Source organism: Bactrocera latifrons, unplaced genomic scaffold (genome assembly GCF_001853355.1).
Source record: "Bactrocera latifrons isolate USDA-ARS-PBARC rearing strain unplaced genomic scaffold, ASM185335v1 scaffold_17, whole genome shotgun sequence".
Lineage (NCBI taxonomy): Eukaryota > Metazoa > Arthropoda > Insecta > Diptera > Tephritidae > Bactrocera > Bactrocera latifrons.
The window spans coordinates 690,502-703,952 of record NW_017535185.1 but is presented as its reverse complement, the minus strand read 5'-3'; the positions used below and the strand labels follow the sequence as shown (position 1 = coordinate 703,952).

General features: G+C 33.5%; 3 protein-coding genes across 7 annotated transcripts in view; 1 reads left to right on the top strand and 2 right to left on the bottom strand.

Annotated features, from left to right (window-relative positions):
- Window positions 1–178: 178 nt before the first annotated feature.
- Window positions 179–2,306, bottom strand: LOC108966724 (trafficking protein particle complex subunit 12). Its single transcript, XM_018929756.1, has 6 exons — window positions 2,010–2,306; window positions 1,696–1,955; window positions 1,278–1,616; window positions 952–1,197; window positions 715–890; window positions 179–651 (listed from the first exon to the last, which is right to left on the bottom strand). Exons 1-6 carry the CDS (start codon window positions 2,119–2,121, stop codon window positions 270–272), a joined length of 1,515 nt encoding a protein of 504 aa, XP_018785301.1. The 5' UTR covers window positions 2,122–2,306; the 3' UTR covers window positions 179–269.
- A 408-nt stretch (window positions 2,307–2,714) lies between these two features.
- Window positions 2,715–4,744, top strand: LOC108966725 (F-box/WD repeat-containing protein 4; the record flags this gene model as incomplete). Its single annotated transcript, XM_018929757.1, is given in 3 exon segments — window positions 2,715–3,048; window positions 3,114–3,695; window positions 3,767–4,744. Coding segments are annotated over 3 exon segments (1,257 nt in total). The 5' UTR covers window positions 2,715–2,836.
- Window positions 4,745–6,518: 1,774 nt separating this feature from the next.
- Window positions 6,519–13,451, bottom strand: part of LOC108966777 (pantothenate kinase 3) — a 25,789-nt gene continuing 18,856 nt past the window's right edge. For all 5 annotated transcript variants that reach the window (XM_018929828.1, XM_018929830.1, XM_018929826.1 and 2 more), the window contains exons 3-8: window positions 8,819–8,992; window positions 8,523–8,641; window positions 8,324–8,449; window positions 8,049–8,225; window positions 7,846–7,981; window positions 6,519–7,188 (exon numbers count right to left, since the gene is read on the bottom strand). In XM_018929828.1, the coding sequence (XP_018785373.1) occupies window positions 6,892–7,188; window positions 7,846–7,981; window positions 8,049–8,225; window positions 8,324–8,449; window positions 8,523–8,641; window positions 8,819–8,992 (1,029 nt within the window). In that variant the 3' untranslated portion in view covers window positions 6,519–6,891. The remainder of the gene's footprint in view (window positions 7,189–7,845; window positions 7,982–8,048; window positions 8,226–8,323; window positions 8,450–8,522; window positions 8,642–8,818; window positions 8,993–13,451) is intronic.

Sequence of the window (13,451 nt, the reverse complement as noted above, 5' to 3'; positions counted from 1 at the left end):
TTGTAAAAAATATGAAAATTAACTGCCGTATCTAATAAACACAAAATTGTTCATATATAGTATGTAAATATTTATTTCACTTATAAATTACACATTTATACAATACGTTTACATAATTACTTTTTAATGGAGGGCAATTTTTATTTTTACAGAAACAAAAATATTTTTTAAAGCCGCATAAATACTTTTTTCATTTTGTGTGTCCTTTTTACTGTTATACATTTTCAAATTTATATAAATATACGCATTTCTTTGTCAAATGCTTCATATCAGTTTACAGATTCTAATTTCAAGCATATCTTTAAATCCATATTTAAATCAGGCTTGTATTTATTGATCAGCCGCAGTAAATTTAGTTTTTTATGCTTTGAATTATTTGACTCCAATTCATAAAGTGTGGATAAATTTACCAATAAGCTCTCGTTCAGCGATTTTTGTGGATTCAAATTGATTGCATGTTCAAATAGTTTAATAGCTTCTTTTAGTTTGCCTTCGTATAGCAAGCAAACGCCCATGTTGTTCAGTATCATTGTGTTGCCTGATTCTAAGTGTAAGGCTTTTTGAAAAATAGCATAGGCGCCACGGAAATCATTTTCGGCTACGGTAATTAGACCTTTGTCTACCAAGTCACGCAAGTCGGCTGTGGAGTTGCTGAAATTATGTAAAATAATTATTTTTTTATTGTTTTTTATTGTAATAACGTTATTTAATTACATTTCGCGCATGCGACGCGCCTCTGCAAATTTTTGTTCAGCGCCAAATATGTCACCAATTTGCAAATAAATACGTCCCCACGCGGAATACAATGCACGACGTTCTTCTTTGCTCAAATCGTTTTTTTCTAATATCATGCCGCGTATGATGTCATCAATCAAATTGAACTTTTTCATCTAAAAGTAGTATAATAATTCGCAAATTATTTAAATTACATAAATTTGTTTGCGAACTTACTATTAAAGCGCAGTTGACTATGGAATGTAGTACACGCATCTCCCGGCGCCACCAAAATTGTTCAGCCTCTTTGGGCTCTCGACCGGCGAAAAATTTTCGTATTTCATTACAAATCACATAAAGTTCTGAGAGTCGATCTAAGCCCAAGTGTGGATTATTCAAATAAATGGGCAACTCAGCGAGTAGTAAACGAAATGAGAAAGAAGCTATGGAACCAGTTTTGCCATTATACATTTCTGGATAAAACTAACAAATGAAAAGTAATTATTGAAAATGCAAAATACCTATGAAATATGCAAATTTAGTAATAATGATAATAATTGTACCTCATAGTAGACATCTGGTCGATTGAGTTGATCGAATGGCTCTGCTTCTGCTTGCAGTAACTCGAACTCACCCAATTTAGCTAAAAGTGCCAAGCGGGTAAACCACAACTGCATTGAGTGTGGTGAATGTTTAGCAGGCTGTCCTGCTCGTCCATAACCTTGTCCATAGATTGTCAACAAACGTCCGGTTAGGTTTACAGCCGAACGGTAGCAACCAGCACTTATTAATGTACGCAAACCACGCTCATCCTGTGTGACATTGTCTATGCCGAGTATATTTCGTTGTGACAACTCTGTTTCGCCTAAATGTTTCAACACTGCTTCAGCAATTAAGTCCGGCTGTTTAAAAATATAATACATAAAAATAGATCTAAATATGTATATACATATATAGAAAAAATATTGTATGCTTTCTAACCAGATCATTTGGCGTCTGTATGCCTGGTGTCGTTAGCAAAGGAGGCCGTATACCACCGTGTTCACAAGTCGCTGGTTCCCAGAAATTTCGTACATACTCCGAAACTTTGAGATCGTCTTCACCGTCCAGAGCATTTTCTACATATTCCGGAGCTTTAAAAGCACCACTAAAAGTATTCGCTGTCAAATTGCTGGGCGCCGGTTGTAGTTTTTGATTTGTACGTGGCGGTGCTACTGGTGCTGGCCCGCTAGCGTTGTCCACTATTTTCAATGCACAAATTAACTTTTTGAAATTTCAAAATTAATCTTACATACCACTATCCTTGTTTGTACTGCTGTTTGCCAATTCATCAAAAAAGCTTGGTGGATCATCGGCGAAATATTGACTTAGGCTGGGATTTGACTGCGCTGAATTTTTGGAATCCATCTCAGAGTTATTATAAATCAATTAAAATAGCGTTTCCTAATTCTAACGCAAACAAACATCAGCTGGGTATTAACAGATACAATTTACAGCTTCTTATTACGTACACATTCACTATAGCATGGAATGGTAATTGCTTGTCGATAACAGTTCTGGGAATTAATATCAAAAATAATTAACATGATCTCAACTGGAATTATTTTTATAGACTTGTGTGCATTAAATTCTTCTTCTTCTTCTTGATTGGCGTAGTCACCGCTTACGCGATTATAGCCGAGTTAACAACAGCGCGCCAGTCGTTTCTTCTTTTCGCTACGTGGCGCCNGTCATATGTAAAAGAATCGTTTCTGGCCACTCCCACGTGAATGGCGATCAGAAAACTTTCCTCACTTGCGTGAACTTCTACACATGACTCCATCCTCCATTAAATTACTATACAAAAATTGTAAATATTAAATAGAAATAATGAGATACATCAAAAATTGATTTATTCCAAAAAAATAGAAAACATCGATAAATCTATTTACACGATTTGCTTTCAATCGTTATTCTCAATTAACAGCTGTCCGGGAGAGGATGTTATAAACATAAATAAAGTATTTGCATGCCGAAGTATTATATTTATTTATCCTTTTTTAAAAAAATAATATATTTCAATAAATAATTACATACCGAATGTGTAATTTGATAGTTTGATCGATTAGCAATTAATACCAAAATGGAGAATAATCAAAAGGTACACACTAAATTACTTGATTTAAATTTGGATTGCATGCTGCGAATTCTGAGTTACTGTTCTGAAGAGGATTTGTTAAATTTGTGTCGTGTGCACCATCATCTACGAAATGTAATCGACAAGAATATATTCTACATGAAAACTTTGGATGCACTTATGTGTGGACATCGGAGTTGTACGCGCACAAACAAAAGGTATATTGTAATGTGTACTACTATATGCACAACTTTTTTTATTTACATACAGTTTTATGTTACAGGTCGTACTATTTATCAATTTCCTATGTAAGTCGTTTTCACATAGCTCGTAACTGGTTACAAGGACGTTATAGGGAGTACGAATATTGTAATCATATACAAATGTTTCCTACTAAACTACTTTTGGAACGGGATTTATTATATGTAAGCCACTTAGACTATTTACGGCTATACGGACGTGCTAAACACGAACCACTGCAACGTAGATGCTTACAAGAAATATCTACTGGCTCACGTGGAGATATATCAAGTTTCGCCAAAAAGCAAGATACAATATTCGCTGGTCGAGTTACGGGTAATGGCTATATTTGGGAAGATGGTATAGTACATGAACAACAACTGCATCGAGCCAAAGAATATTTACACTGTGTAGATTTCGAAGATGAAATATATGCAACCAGTACTAACGTTTGTGCGAAATTGTGGCATCGCACAAGCGAACTCGGATTGGTTTATTTAGAACCATTCGCAGAGATGCCGCAGGAATATAAAGTTTTAAAGTTATCTAAAGGCGGCGAACGTCTCTATGGCGGTTTATATACCGATGTAGAAAGATATGCCTTACGCGAATTCGATGTGGAAAGGTAACTTGATAAATAAGAAACTCTTGAAAATAATTTTTTTTATTTACCTTTTATATAATTTCTTATTGTAGCGGCAAGGAAACTGTCTTAAACTCAAACACGCTTTCTATATATGATTTACTTATTAAGGATGAGAATGTGTTATTCACGGGCAACTTTGACACCACCTGCCGCATGTATGATCGCCGTTCTAACCGAGATGAAGCCATATTCGAAGATCCTTTTGATTCGTCATTCTACTGCGTTGAATATGACGGTTTGTATGGACTACTTTGCGGTGCCAAATATCATAGGCGCGTCAATTTATATGACATACGTATGCCGAATACATACCAACAATTGTACTTCCCAAGACGCAGTAAAAAGGCGAGAAATCAAAGTTCGCCTGTATATAGCATAGCCTGTGATAATCGTTATCTCTTTATTGCAACGGACCAAAATATACGTGTATTTGACTTTAAAGAGAATTGTGCAGAAAGCCGAGATTATCGTAATATCTTCGTTGACAAGCGTACTTTCCGTACACTGCAATAGTGATTATGTTTGAAACTAATCATTTATAATCCGTATTTAATACAAATATTGATTGAAACGCGTTTTTCGAAACAAAAAACTATGTTGTTAGTTTATCGTTTTAATTTCTTATTTATTTTTATTATTGTTTGAGTCAAGTATTCTTTGCCATGTTATTTTATTAGACTGATTTACGTCCAGTCCTTCATCATTATCTTTTAAGTAGAAAACATAAACATAAAATTAAATGTTAATACGTCCATTGTCACAAAATGATAATGTTGAGGTTAAACTAGTTTTAATTATAAGCGGCTAATAAAAAATAAGTAGTATTAAACATTTAAGCAATGCCACTCTTTGAAAGTTAAAGCAGCGTAAGCCCTCTAGCCATACTACAATTGCTGTTCATTATACATAGTTATACAAATAGGAAAATTATGAATGCTTCATAAAATGTATACCTTAAAAAAGCTTTTCATTTATGTTGAAATTTGTTACCATATATACATATATTTAAGATTATTTGTTAATAAATAGTATATACAATGAAAAGTGAATGTGCGCTTACATATACACATACATATACATTTCTGCTTTCAAATGTTAATAAATGCAAACAACTTGCCAGATTTATTTTCATACAGCGTTTTATTTTATACAAATATTTTTTTTTTTATATTTTAAAAAATACTACAGTGAACAAAATTTCAAAGTCATATCAAACTACTTTATTTTCGTTGAATTTTGTCATTGCAATGCAACATAATTTTGAAACCTTATTTGAAGTACTTTTGTGCATATATTATGTGATAAATTATTTTTTCAATATAATATTAAATATTTAATTTTTTTTTAATTTTAAGAATTTTAACTATAATAAAAAAATATTCGAATGCAACAAAAAACAAAGAATACTATAATGAACTATAATGACTTGATCTGTACAACTTCTTCCGAAACTGCACCATTGCTTTAGACAGTAATAAAATAGAAATCTGTTCACCCGACAGTCGGGTTCAAGTAACCGGAACGGTCACGGAACCAAGGAATATCAGCTCGGCACCTCGAAATTAATTATTTAATGTTTTCTGTCGCTACAACAATATTAATTCATGCTAAATTTCTTGAAGATATCTCGTCAATGGACATACAATTTCATATAAAAACTTGATTCCGACCATACAGTTTGTATGGCAGATATACATATACGATAGTAGTCCAATATTGGCGTTTCGGACTTACCTATATACCTTCTGCAGGGTATATAAATTATTTGACGTTTGTAAAGAATTTTTTTTTCGTTAGGTATACGAAGGGTCATACTCCTTTATTTAATCAAAAACCTATGTCTCGTACGACACATTTTTTATACCCTGATGAGCATAAGTTTGAAAGATACAAATCAAAATCAAGTTCTTGTTTAGAAATATTTTATTTGACAAAATATTTTCCCGAGATTTGACACAGATTATTGACTAAGGCAAGGCTACAACCTCGGTACACTTTTATTTCTTGTTTTAAACATATTTTTTAAATTGATCACTTTTTAACGAGTATATATGAAAAATACCTTCTTTACAACTAAAAAAATATTCGATATTCAATCTAATTTTTATTTTGTAAAAAAATTATTACCACAATAACCTCCCCCTTTACTACCAAATATAATCCATATATTTAAAAATTATATGAATTTAATAAATTTTTTCAAAATCCTGTATTTTTTGTATATAAAATAATTTTATTAAAAACATTCAAAAATTTATCAAGCTTGTGCCTTCAACATAAAATTTCTTGCGCTCAACGTCAGCTAATTATTTGACTAACCATTTTTTTACGACTGCACAATTGTCTGCTTAATTTTTTAATACATTAATTATCTAGTTTAATTTCAATATTTTTAAATATTACTTATTAATGCCATTTGCGCCATTTTTGCCTTAAATATTTTATATATTAAATATATATATGTATATATATATATATATGCTTTCATATTTTTTATTTACTTTATAACATTATCAATAGTTACTATTAAGTTTTAAGTTTAAATTGTGTGCATTTAATACGAGAAAAATTGTTTAAATAAAAAATACGCTGAAAATCCGAACCCTGTATTTCACAAAGCATGTGTGTTTTTTGTAACAACAATATATGTTTGCGCATTTTAGCTTTACTTTATGTGCATAAATATCGAGCGTTTTTATTTAATAATTCGTTGAAAATTTGTTAATTAATTTTATTTTTTTAATTCATTATTTAATATATACGTATTTTTTAATTCAAATAGACGCCCCGCGTCTATTGTTGAACTTCGCTCCTAAATTTTTAGTTATAATTTATATACAAATTAAATAATCAGTTTATGGACGTGTGTGATTGCTCTTTACCAACTTATTTTATTTGTTTGTTGTTGTTGTTTTTTTTTTAATTGTTTAAATATACATACATACGTAAAAACTACATACATACTTTTACCTTTTTATACTAACACATAAAAAATGTATTATTAATTAACTATATTTTGATTATGATTTTGATGTCTTGTCTGTTTTTGTTAGTACATACTTTCGTTTTATTATTTTCAAGCATTTTTTGTATTATTGATTTTTAGTTCTTTTCTATTAAAATTTCTTTGAGCTACGAACTAAAAAAAATACATATTAGCAGCAGTCCCTGTACTTCAACTATCACTATTATTGGCATTATTACTGTGTGGCGAAGTTGTGGAATTTATGGTATTTGAAAAAGTATCAGCTGTTGTTTCGCTTTTTTGTGTCTGTTGTGACGTTTCTGCTGTCTCATTCAAAGCGGCCGCAATTTCACCATTGAACTGCAATAGGCAACCTAGTGCGCCGAAATAGCCTTCGTGTTCGAGGAAGAGCGCCTTGAGTGTGCCATTCGACCAGAATTCCATGGCGTAGGCGAGTAGTTTCATTGAAATCGGATTTACACGCAAAAAGTTGCCCACAAATACGACCTGAAAATAAAGCGCAATAGAAAAATTAATTATTTACATTTGGTTGTAAAGTCAAATTGAATAATTAAAGCTTTAAATGAATGAAAAACAATAAAAAAAAAACGTTAATTTTTGTTACACAGCAGCTAGAATACCGATCACAAAAAAAGTTTCCATATTTCGATAATATATCTTCTCAAATAAAAAGGAAATAAAAAAGTTTGTCATACAAGAATTTGATTAGGGTCGTTTAATCTGTATGGCAGCTATATGCTATAGTGGTCCGATTTGAACAATTTGTGCAGAGATTGTACCTGTGCTTTGGGCACATGATTCATGAAAAATTGCGTGAAGATATCTTGTCAAATAAAAAAGTTTTCCATACCAGGACTTGAGATTTATCGATCAGTTTATATGACAGCTATAGGCTATGGTGGTCTGATTTGAGCAATATATTCGGATAATGTAGCATATTCTTTGAAAATAATCTATAAAAAATTTCGTGAAGATATCTTGTCAAATAAAAAAGTTTTCCTTACAAAAATGCGATTTTGTCATATGTCATATTGATTATATATAGGCGGTTCTGACAAGCTTTTTGGAGAGAAAAGGACGGTTGTAATTTTTCAAAGCGATATCAAAAAAACTGAGGGCATATTTCAGGAATACAAATCTTACCTTGTCCATTTTCTCATTCAGCGCGCACATGCGTGCAATTGAACCAATATTATTGGTAATTGTTACCAATGTGGCGTTAGCTAAATCCTCACGCGACACGGATGAGCGTTTATCCTTAATATGCATTTGTCCAAAACTATAAATAAATGGCATTGAGTTGCATAGTACCATTGTTCATGAAAGCGCAAATATTTTTGTAATACCTTGACGCCACTAAATCTCCCGTTAAGCCAAAGCGATCATAATCGCCGCCGTAAATATCACGCACCAGTTTATCCACTTTACGATTGTCACCCTTTGTTGCGAGCTGTATAGCCTCCTCGAATGAATTGCAGCCGGTTAGTAAGCAACAGAGGCCAAGGAATGTACCACCACCCAAACTGTGAGGAGTAGGAAAGATTATTTTATAAATACCTTGTATTGCCGAAAATTGTTGTAAATTCAATTTCAAAATAATAATAAAAATAAATCAAGGTACCTTGTGCCTGAGACACGCTTATAGTTGTCTGGTCCATATACAGCCAATATCGACACACCCGAGCCGACATTAACCAATATGAAGGGATATGGTTTGGAGAAATCAAAAGCGCGCTTTTCACTTTTCCTGCAAGACAAAAAATAAATATGAAAATAATTAATATAAAGAATACAAGACAGAAATAATATCGGCTACTCACATAATATCACGGGCGTTCTCATAGAAATAGCACTCTGTGGGATTTTGCACCTCGGCAAAGAGTATGCCTTTGATGAGCGTGTCGAGTTCATCGAATTTGGCGAGCTTCATGTTGACTTGCTATAGTGAAGAGAAAATGAAAATTTAATATTATTTAAAAAACTTAAAATTTAAGTAAGTAAAATTTAAGTAATAAACGTAGCTATTATGAAGATAACAAAAAGAGAGTAAGTTGTTCTATTTGCAACAAAAACAACGCTCTTTCATATATAGCGTAATCTTCTTTTGTACACTCACCTGCCGGAATTCATTCTCAAATTTGAATGCACCACCACCCGTTGCACAAACGGTGGTCACCAGTTCAGCCATGCCCTTTTGTTTGGCCAACAGGAGAAAATTGCTCATGTCAGTGGTTTGGAAGCGGATGAAATGCAATGAGCCACGGCGTTTGCGTATCTCAACATTGTCCATCTGCAAAAAGGAAAGAAAAAGTCTTTTTATAAGTGTTTATGCATTTTGTAGCTCTTCTCTTTGTTGTTTTTTGTTTGACAAGAGTTGTGTAAAGTGTCATTCGGTTGCAGCGTACAAGGTCAAGTGCTGACATTGGAGCAGAAATACAAAAAAAAAAAAAACTGGTGTAGACAAATTTACATATGTATGTAGATCCTATATGCGTTTAGTCACATATACACACTCACTTACGTCTGTGCATTGTTTGTCGTTTCGTATCAGCGCGCATGAACTTAGGTATAATGAACATTCAATTCAAATTAATGCAATGCATAAATCAATAAGAGATTGTGGATTGTGATTAGCTAAGAGTTGAGCTTTTCCTTTCAAACTTAAAATTGTTCAGTTCAGCATCGAGCGACGGAAGGTGACCGATATAAATCTGACGAATGTATTGCAGCTTCGAATATGTTTAGCAAATGGCGAGTATGCGTTTAAATATAAATTTATATATGCATATAGTAAATATTTATGCATATACATATGTATTTATGAATGTACATATACTATAAAAAAATTAACGGGATCCACAAAGCTTTTTTAAAATGAATATCATGAATTTGTTGTATAGTAATATAGCAAAATCTAATTATTCCAATTGAGAATATTATTTTTAAAGTTGAGTTGAATAAGAAGGAAGTGAGGTGAAAAATGTTTAACCTCACAAACTTGAACTTCGGAAATAGTTCTATAAACTTAACAATTTTGTTAGGCTTGCAACACAATTCAGCTGTAGGTTAGACGAACAGACGGTTTTTGGTGTTTTAGCGGCAAAAAACATAACCTCAACAATAAACAAAACATTCCCTCAACAATTTAGAGAAATGCTAACGAGATGTCATTCCTTTTCGGCTAAAAATTTGGTTATGTTCCGGGCATGGATTTTTCAAAAAAACAAATATTTTGTTTGTTGTTGTTGTAGCGGCAGGAAACATTGCTGAAGTAATTTTGAAGCATGGTGCCGAATTGACAGTCCTTGGCCGGTAAAAAATCCGGGTGCGTTCCGCTTACTTGGACCCAGCTGTCGTGGGAAAGGCAGACAAATCGCTTAAGGGATGGCTTCATTGAGGAAAAAATAACTAAATTTGAACACAATTAAATAGCGTCGCGTTAACGAGGTTGAAACAATGCTTTCCGACTACCAGGATGTCATGAAACATCTTATTACTGGTGATGAGTCTTGGATCTATGCTTACGATTCGGAAACAGACGATCAATCGGCCGAATGTCTTGGCAAAGGTGAAAAAAACACGTCAAAACAGGCCAAAAATCAACATTTCTTCGAGTATTGAGGTGCTGCGCACTCTGAATTCCTGCCGAAGGGCCGAACAATCAACACAGAATAATATTTGAGTGTTATGCGTCGTTTGCGATAAGTTATTCGCAAAAAGAGGCCGAAATTATGGGCCGACAACTCTTGGTTTTTGCACCACGATTATGCACCGTTGCTCACTGCATTGATTCTTTGTGAGTTTTTCGCAAAATTTTCAATCAATATCGTGGCGCAACCACCGTATTCGCCTGATTTAGCTCCGTGTGGCTTCAGCAAACCCAAACGACCGCGCCGGGAAACCGTTTTGAGTCAATTGAAGTCATAAAACGTGAATCGTTACGCGCATTGAAAACTGTTTCGAGAATTGGAAAAAACGTTGGCACAAGTGTATTGGTTGGGTCAAGGGGATTACTTTGAAGAGGACTACATAAGGTTTGCAGAATAAATTAAGAATTTTAAAACTATGAACAAAGTCTTACAACTATTTACAGTATTTCCATTTAGCATGCTCCACAATTTCGTGCTCAAGAATTTGCAACTTTATTTTAGCTTCGAAATATTGTGTGTTTTTAAATGTATTCGGCCAGTAGCAGAGTCAAAGATGTTAATTAAAACACTTAGTTACGTTAATTGTGGATAAAAAAAGTTTAAATTACCTGGTAACAGGGAAATTGCGTACATACAAACATATGTAAAAATAGCAAATATGTATTAATGTATGCAAATATGGTAGATGCATTTTAAAAAAATTGACATACTATATATATAATACATATGGTATGTATATTTACATATAGTATGAGTACATGGAAATGGGGAATTGCATAACGATTGTATCACTGTATACAATTATAAGGTTACGTAAAATACATCTAATGGATCGTATATGTATATGCCCATATGTATGTAAAGGTACTCACAAGGAAGGAAAATCATATTTTCCGTTTATATTATATTTAAAAAATGGAATACTCAAGATAAAATTTGAGCACAATTAGTATGTGTTTGACAACTGTTGGTTTACGACGCGTAGAGTTTATGTGGCGATTTTTACCATGAAAAACAATTTTAAAACGAGTTTGTTTGAAATTGTATGCTTCCACGGTTACGGAAGCGTGGAAAATATTCAAACACTTTTCAGTTAAAATTGTTTTGCTGGCTTGAGAGAAATAGCAAAGAATCTTAACAGTACTTATGGATTGAGTCAATACATTTTGGTTAATGTTTTAGCTATGAAGCGTGTCAATGTTAGACTCAGACCAAAAGATACATGCCTTTAGCAAAAACGACATCGAGCAAAGGTCACAAAGAGAATCAGTTGTAAATGACCCGATTTGTGGACGAAAAATTCATTGATTTTTACTACGATAATGTGCCATCACTTTGCAGCAAGTTTGTGACTGATTTTTTGGGAAAACACGAAACGAGAGACCTCTGTGATTTTTTGTTTTTTTCGTTACCGAAAAATTGCTTCAATTTATAAAAAACTTTTGTCGATGTAAATAAACAGCTGCCAAAAATGCACTAACGGAGTTTAAACTTCACGCGAACATAATAAAGGGTGCTACCAATATAGCAAGAAATTTTGTTTTTTTAGCAAATAGGTTTGGGCGTGCACGCTACATACATATACGGACCAGCTGATCTCGGGTGTAATGAGGTGATTTATATTAATAAAATTATATTTCTTATCTTTAAAATTATTTAAATATTTCTTTGAATAAAGCAAGAAATTTGACCAAAAATCAACACCTTAAATGTGCGTATTATTGAACTTTTTTGTTAACAGTAAAAAAGTATAAATTGTTTCTGCACGTTAATGATTCGTAAAGGTCAAAACTGAAAAAATCACTGAAAAAACTTTAATACTGGCATAACCTAAAAAGAAATTATATACGTTCTGCTGCTAAGTAATAAAATTGCTTCGGCAAAAAAGCTCCTTAAAAAAATAAATTAGTGGGCACACAGTTTAGCAAAAAAAAAAAAGTAATAAAAGCACCTTACGAAATGCGTTAAACACAAAGGTTATAAGGGTTATTGTATTTACCCTAGGCAAATTTATTCAAATTTATTTATTTTTCACTACTTTAATGGGCATGGCATTTGGGTTATGAGCACAAAACTCTATTTCCGTGCGTCAGTAATATACAACAACAAAAAAGAAATAATGCACGCAATAATAATGCACTGTAAATGTCAATAGGCAAAGTAATAATGACAAAAACAACAAAGAGATTTGCTAAATTAGCATGTGAATGCGTGTGGAGAGTGTAAATAAAATATAAAATAAATGTACAAACAAGTTGTTATGAAATTGACTACGACAAATTTAAAAATTTGCCAAGAAAACATACGCTTTACACCATTATTTATTTTTAATTGAGTAATAAGCGTTTAAGCACAATTAAGTTATTAAAATAAATCTTTTTCCTTACACGGAAACGAATTTTTAATTTTCTTTATGTTATTTTTATGCTAGTAGATCTACATAAATACCTACATATGGTATTGGGCAGGGGCTTAACACTAGCCAGGCACGGTTCGCTATTTTTAAATAATATCATATGGAGGCGCGAGAGTCACTTAAGCACTGGACAGAGTCGGCTGGCCGCCAGTGTTCTCTGCAGTCACCTTGTGACTTCCGAATCACATCACATGGCGGCGCGAGAGTCACCCAAGCACTGGCCAGGCATGGCGCCTGCTTTACTTATATAGCCGACTGGGAGATAGATTTCCGCGAATTTGCCGCGTGATTTTCCAATCACATAACATCACGGCGCACAAGTCACCCAAGCACTGGCCGGGCATGGTGCCTACTTCACTTTTATTGAGTCAGCTGGCAGCCAGCTTCCCGCGAATTTACCGCGTGACTTTCAAATCACATAACATYACGGCGCACAAGTCACCCAAGCACTGGCCAGGCATGGCGCCTGCTTTACTTATATAGCCGACTGGGAGATAGATTTCCGCGAATTTACTGCGTGATTTTCAAATGACATAACATCACGGCGCGAAAGTAACCGGAGCACTGGCCAGGCATGGCGCCTGCTTCACTCTTATTGAGTCAGCTGGCAGCCAGCTTCCCGCGAATTTACCGCGTGATTTTAAAATCACATAACATCACTGCGCGAGAGTCAGCTAAGCACT

What these genes read in the sequence shown, in the direction of transcription:
- LOC108966724 (XM_018929756.1), bottom strand. Translation starts at nt 2,121, where the DNA reads ATGGATTCCAAAAATTCAGCGCAGTCAAATCCCAGCCTAAGTCAATAT. An exon ending in CAGTACAAACAAGGATAGTG is followed by an intron (nt 1,956 to 2,009) that starts GTATGTAAGATT and finishes CATTGAAAATAG; the next exon opens with TGGACAACGCTAGCGGGCCA. An exon ending in GCGCGTCGCATGCGCGAAAT is followed by an intron (nt 652 to 714) that starts GTAATTAAATAA and finishes ACATAATTTCAG; the next exon opens with CAACTCCACAGCCGACTTGC.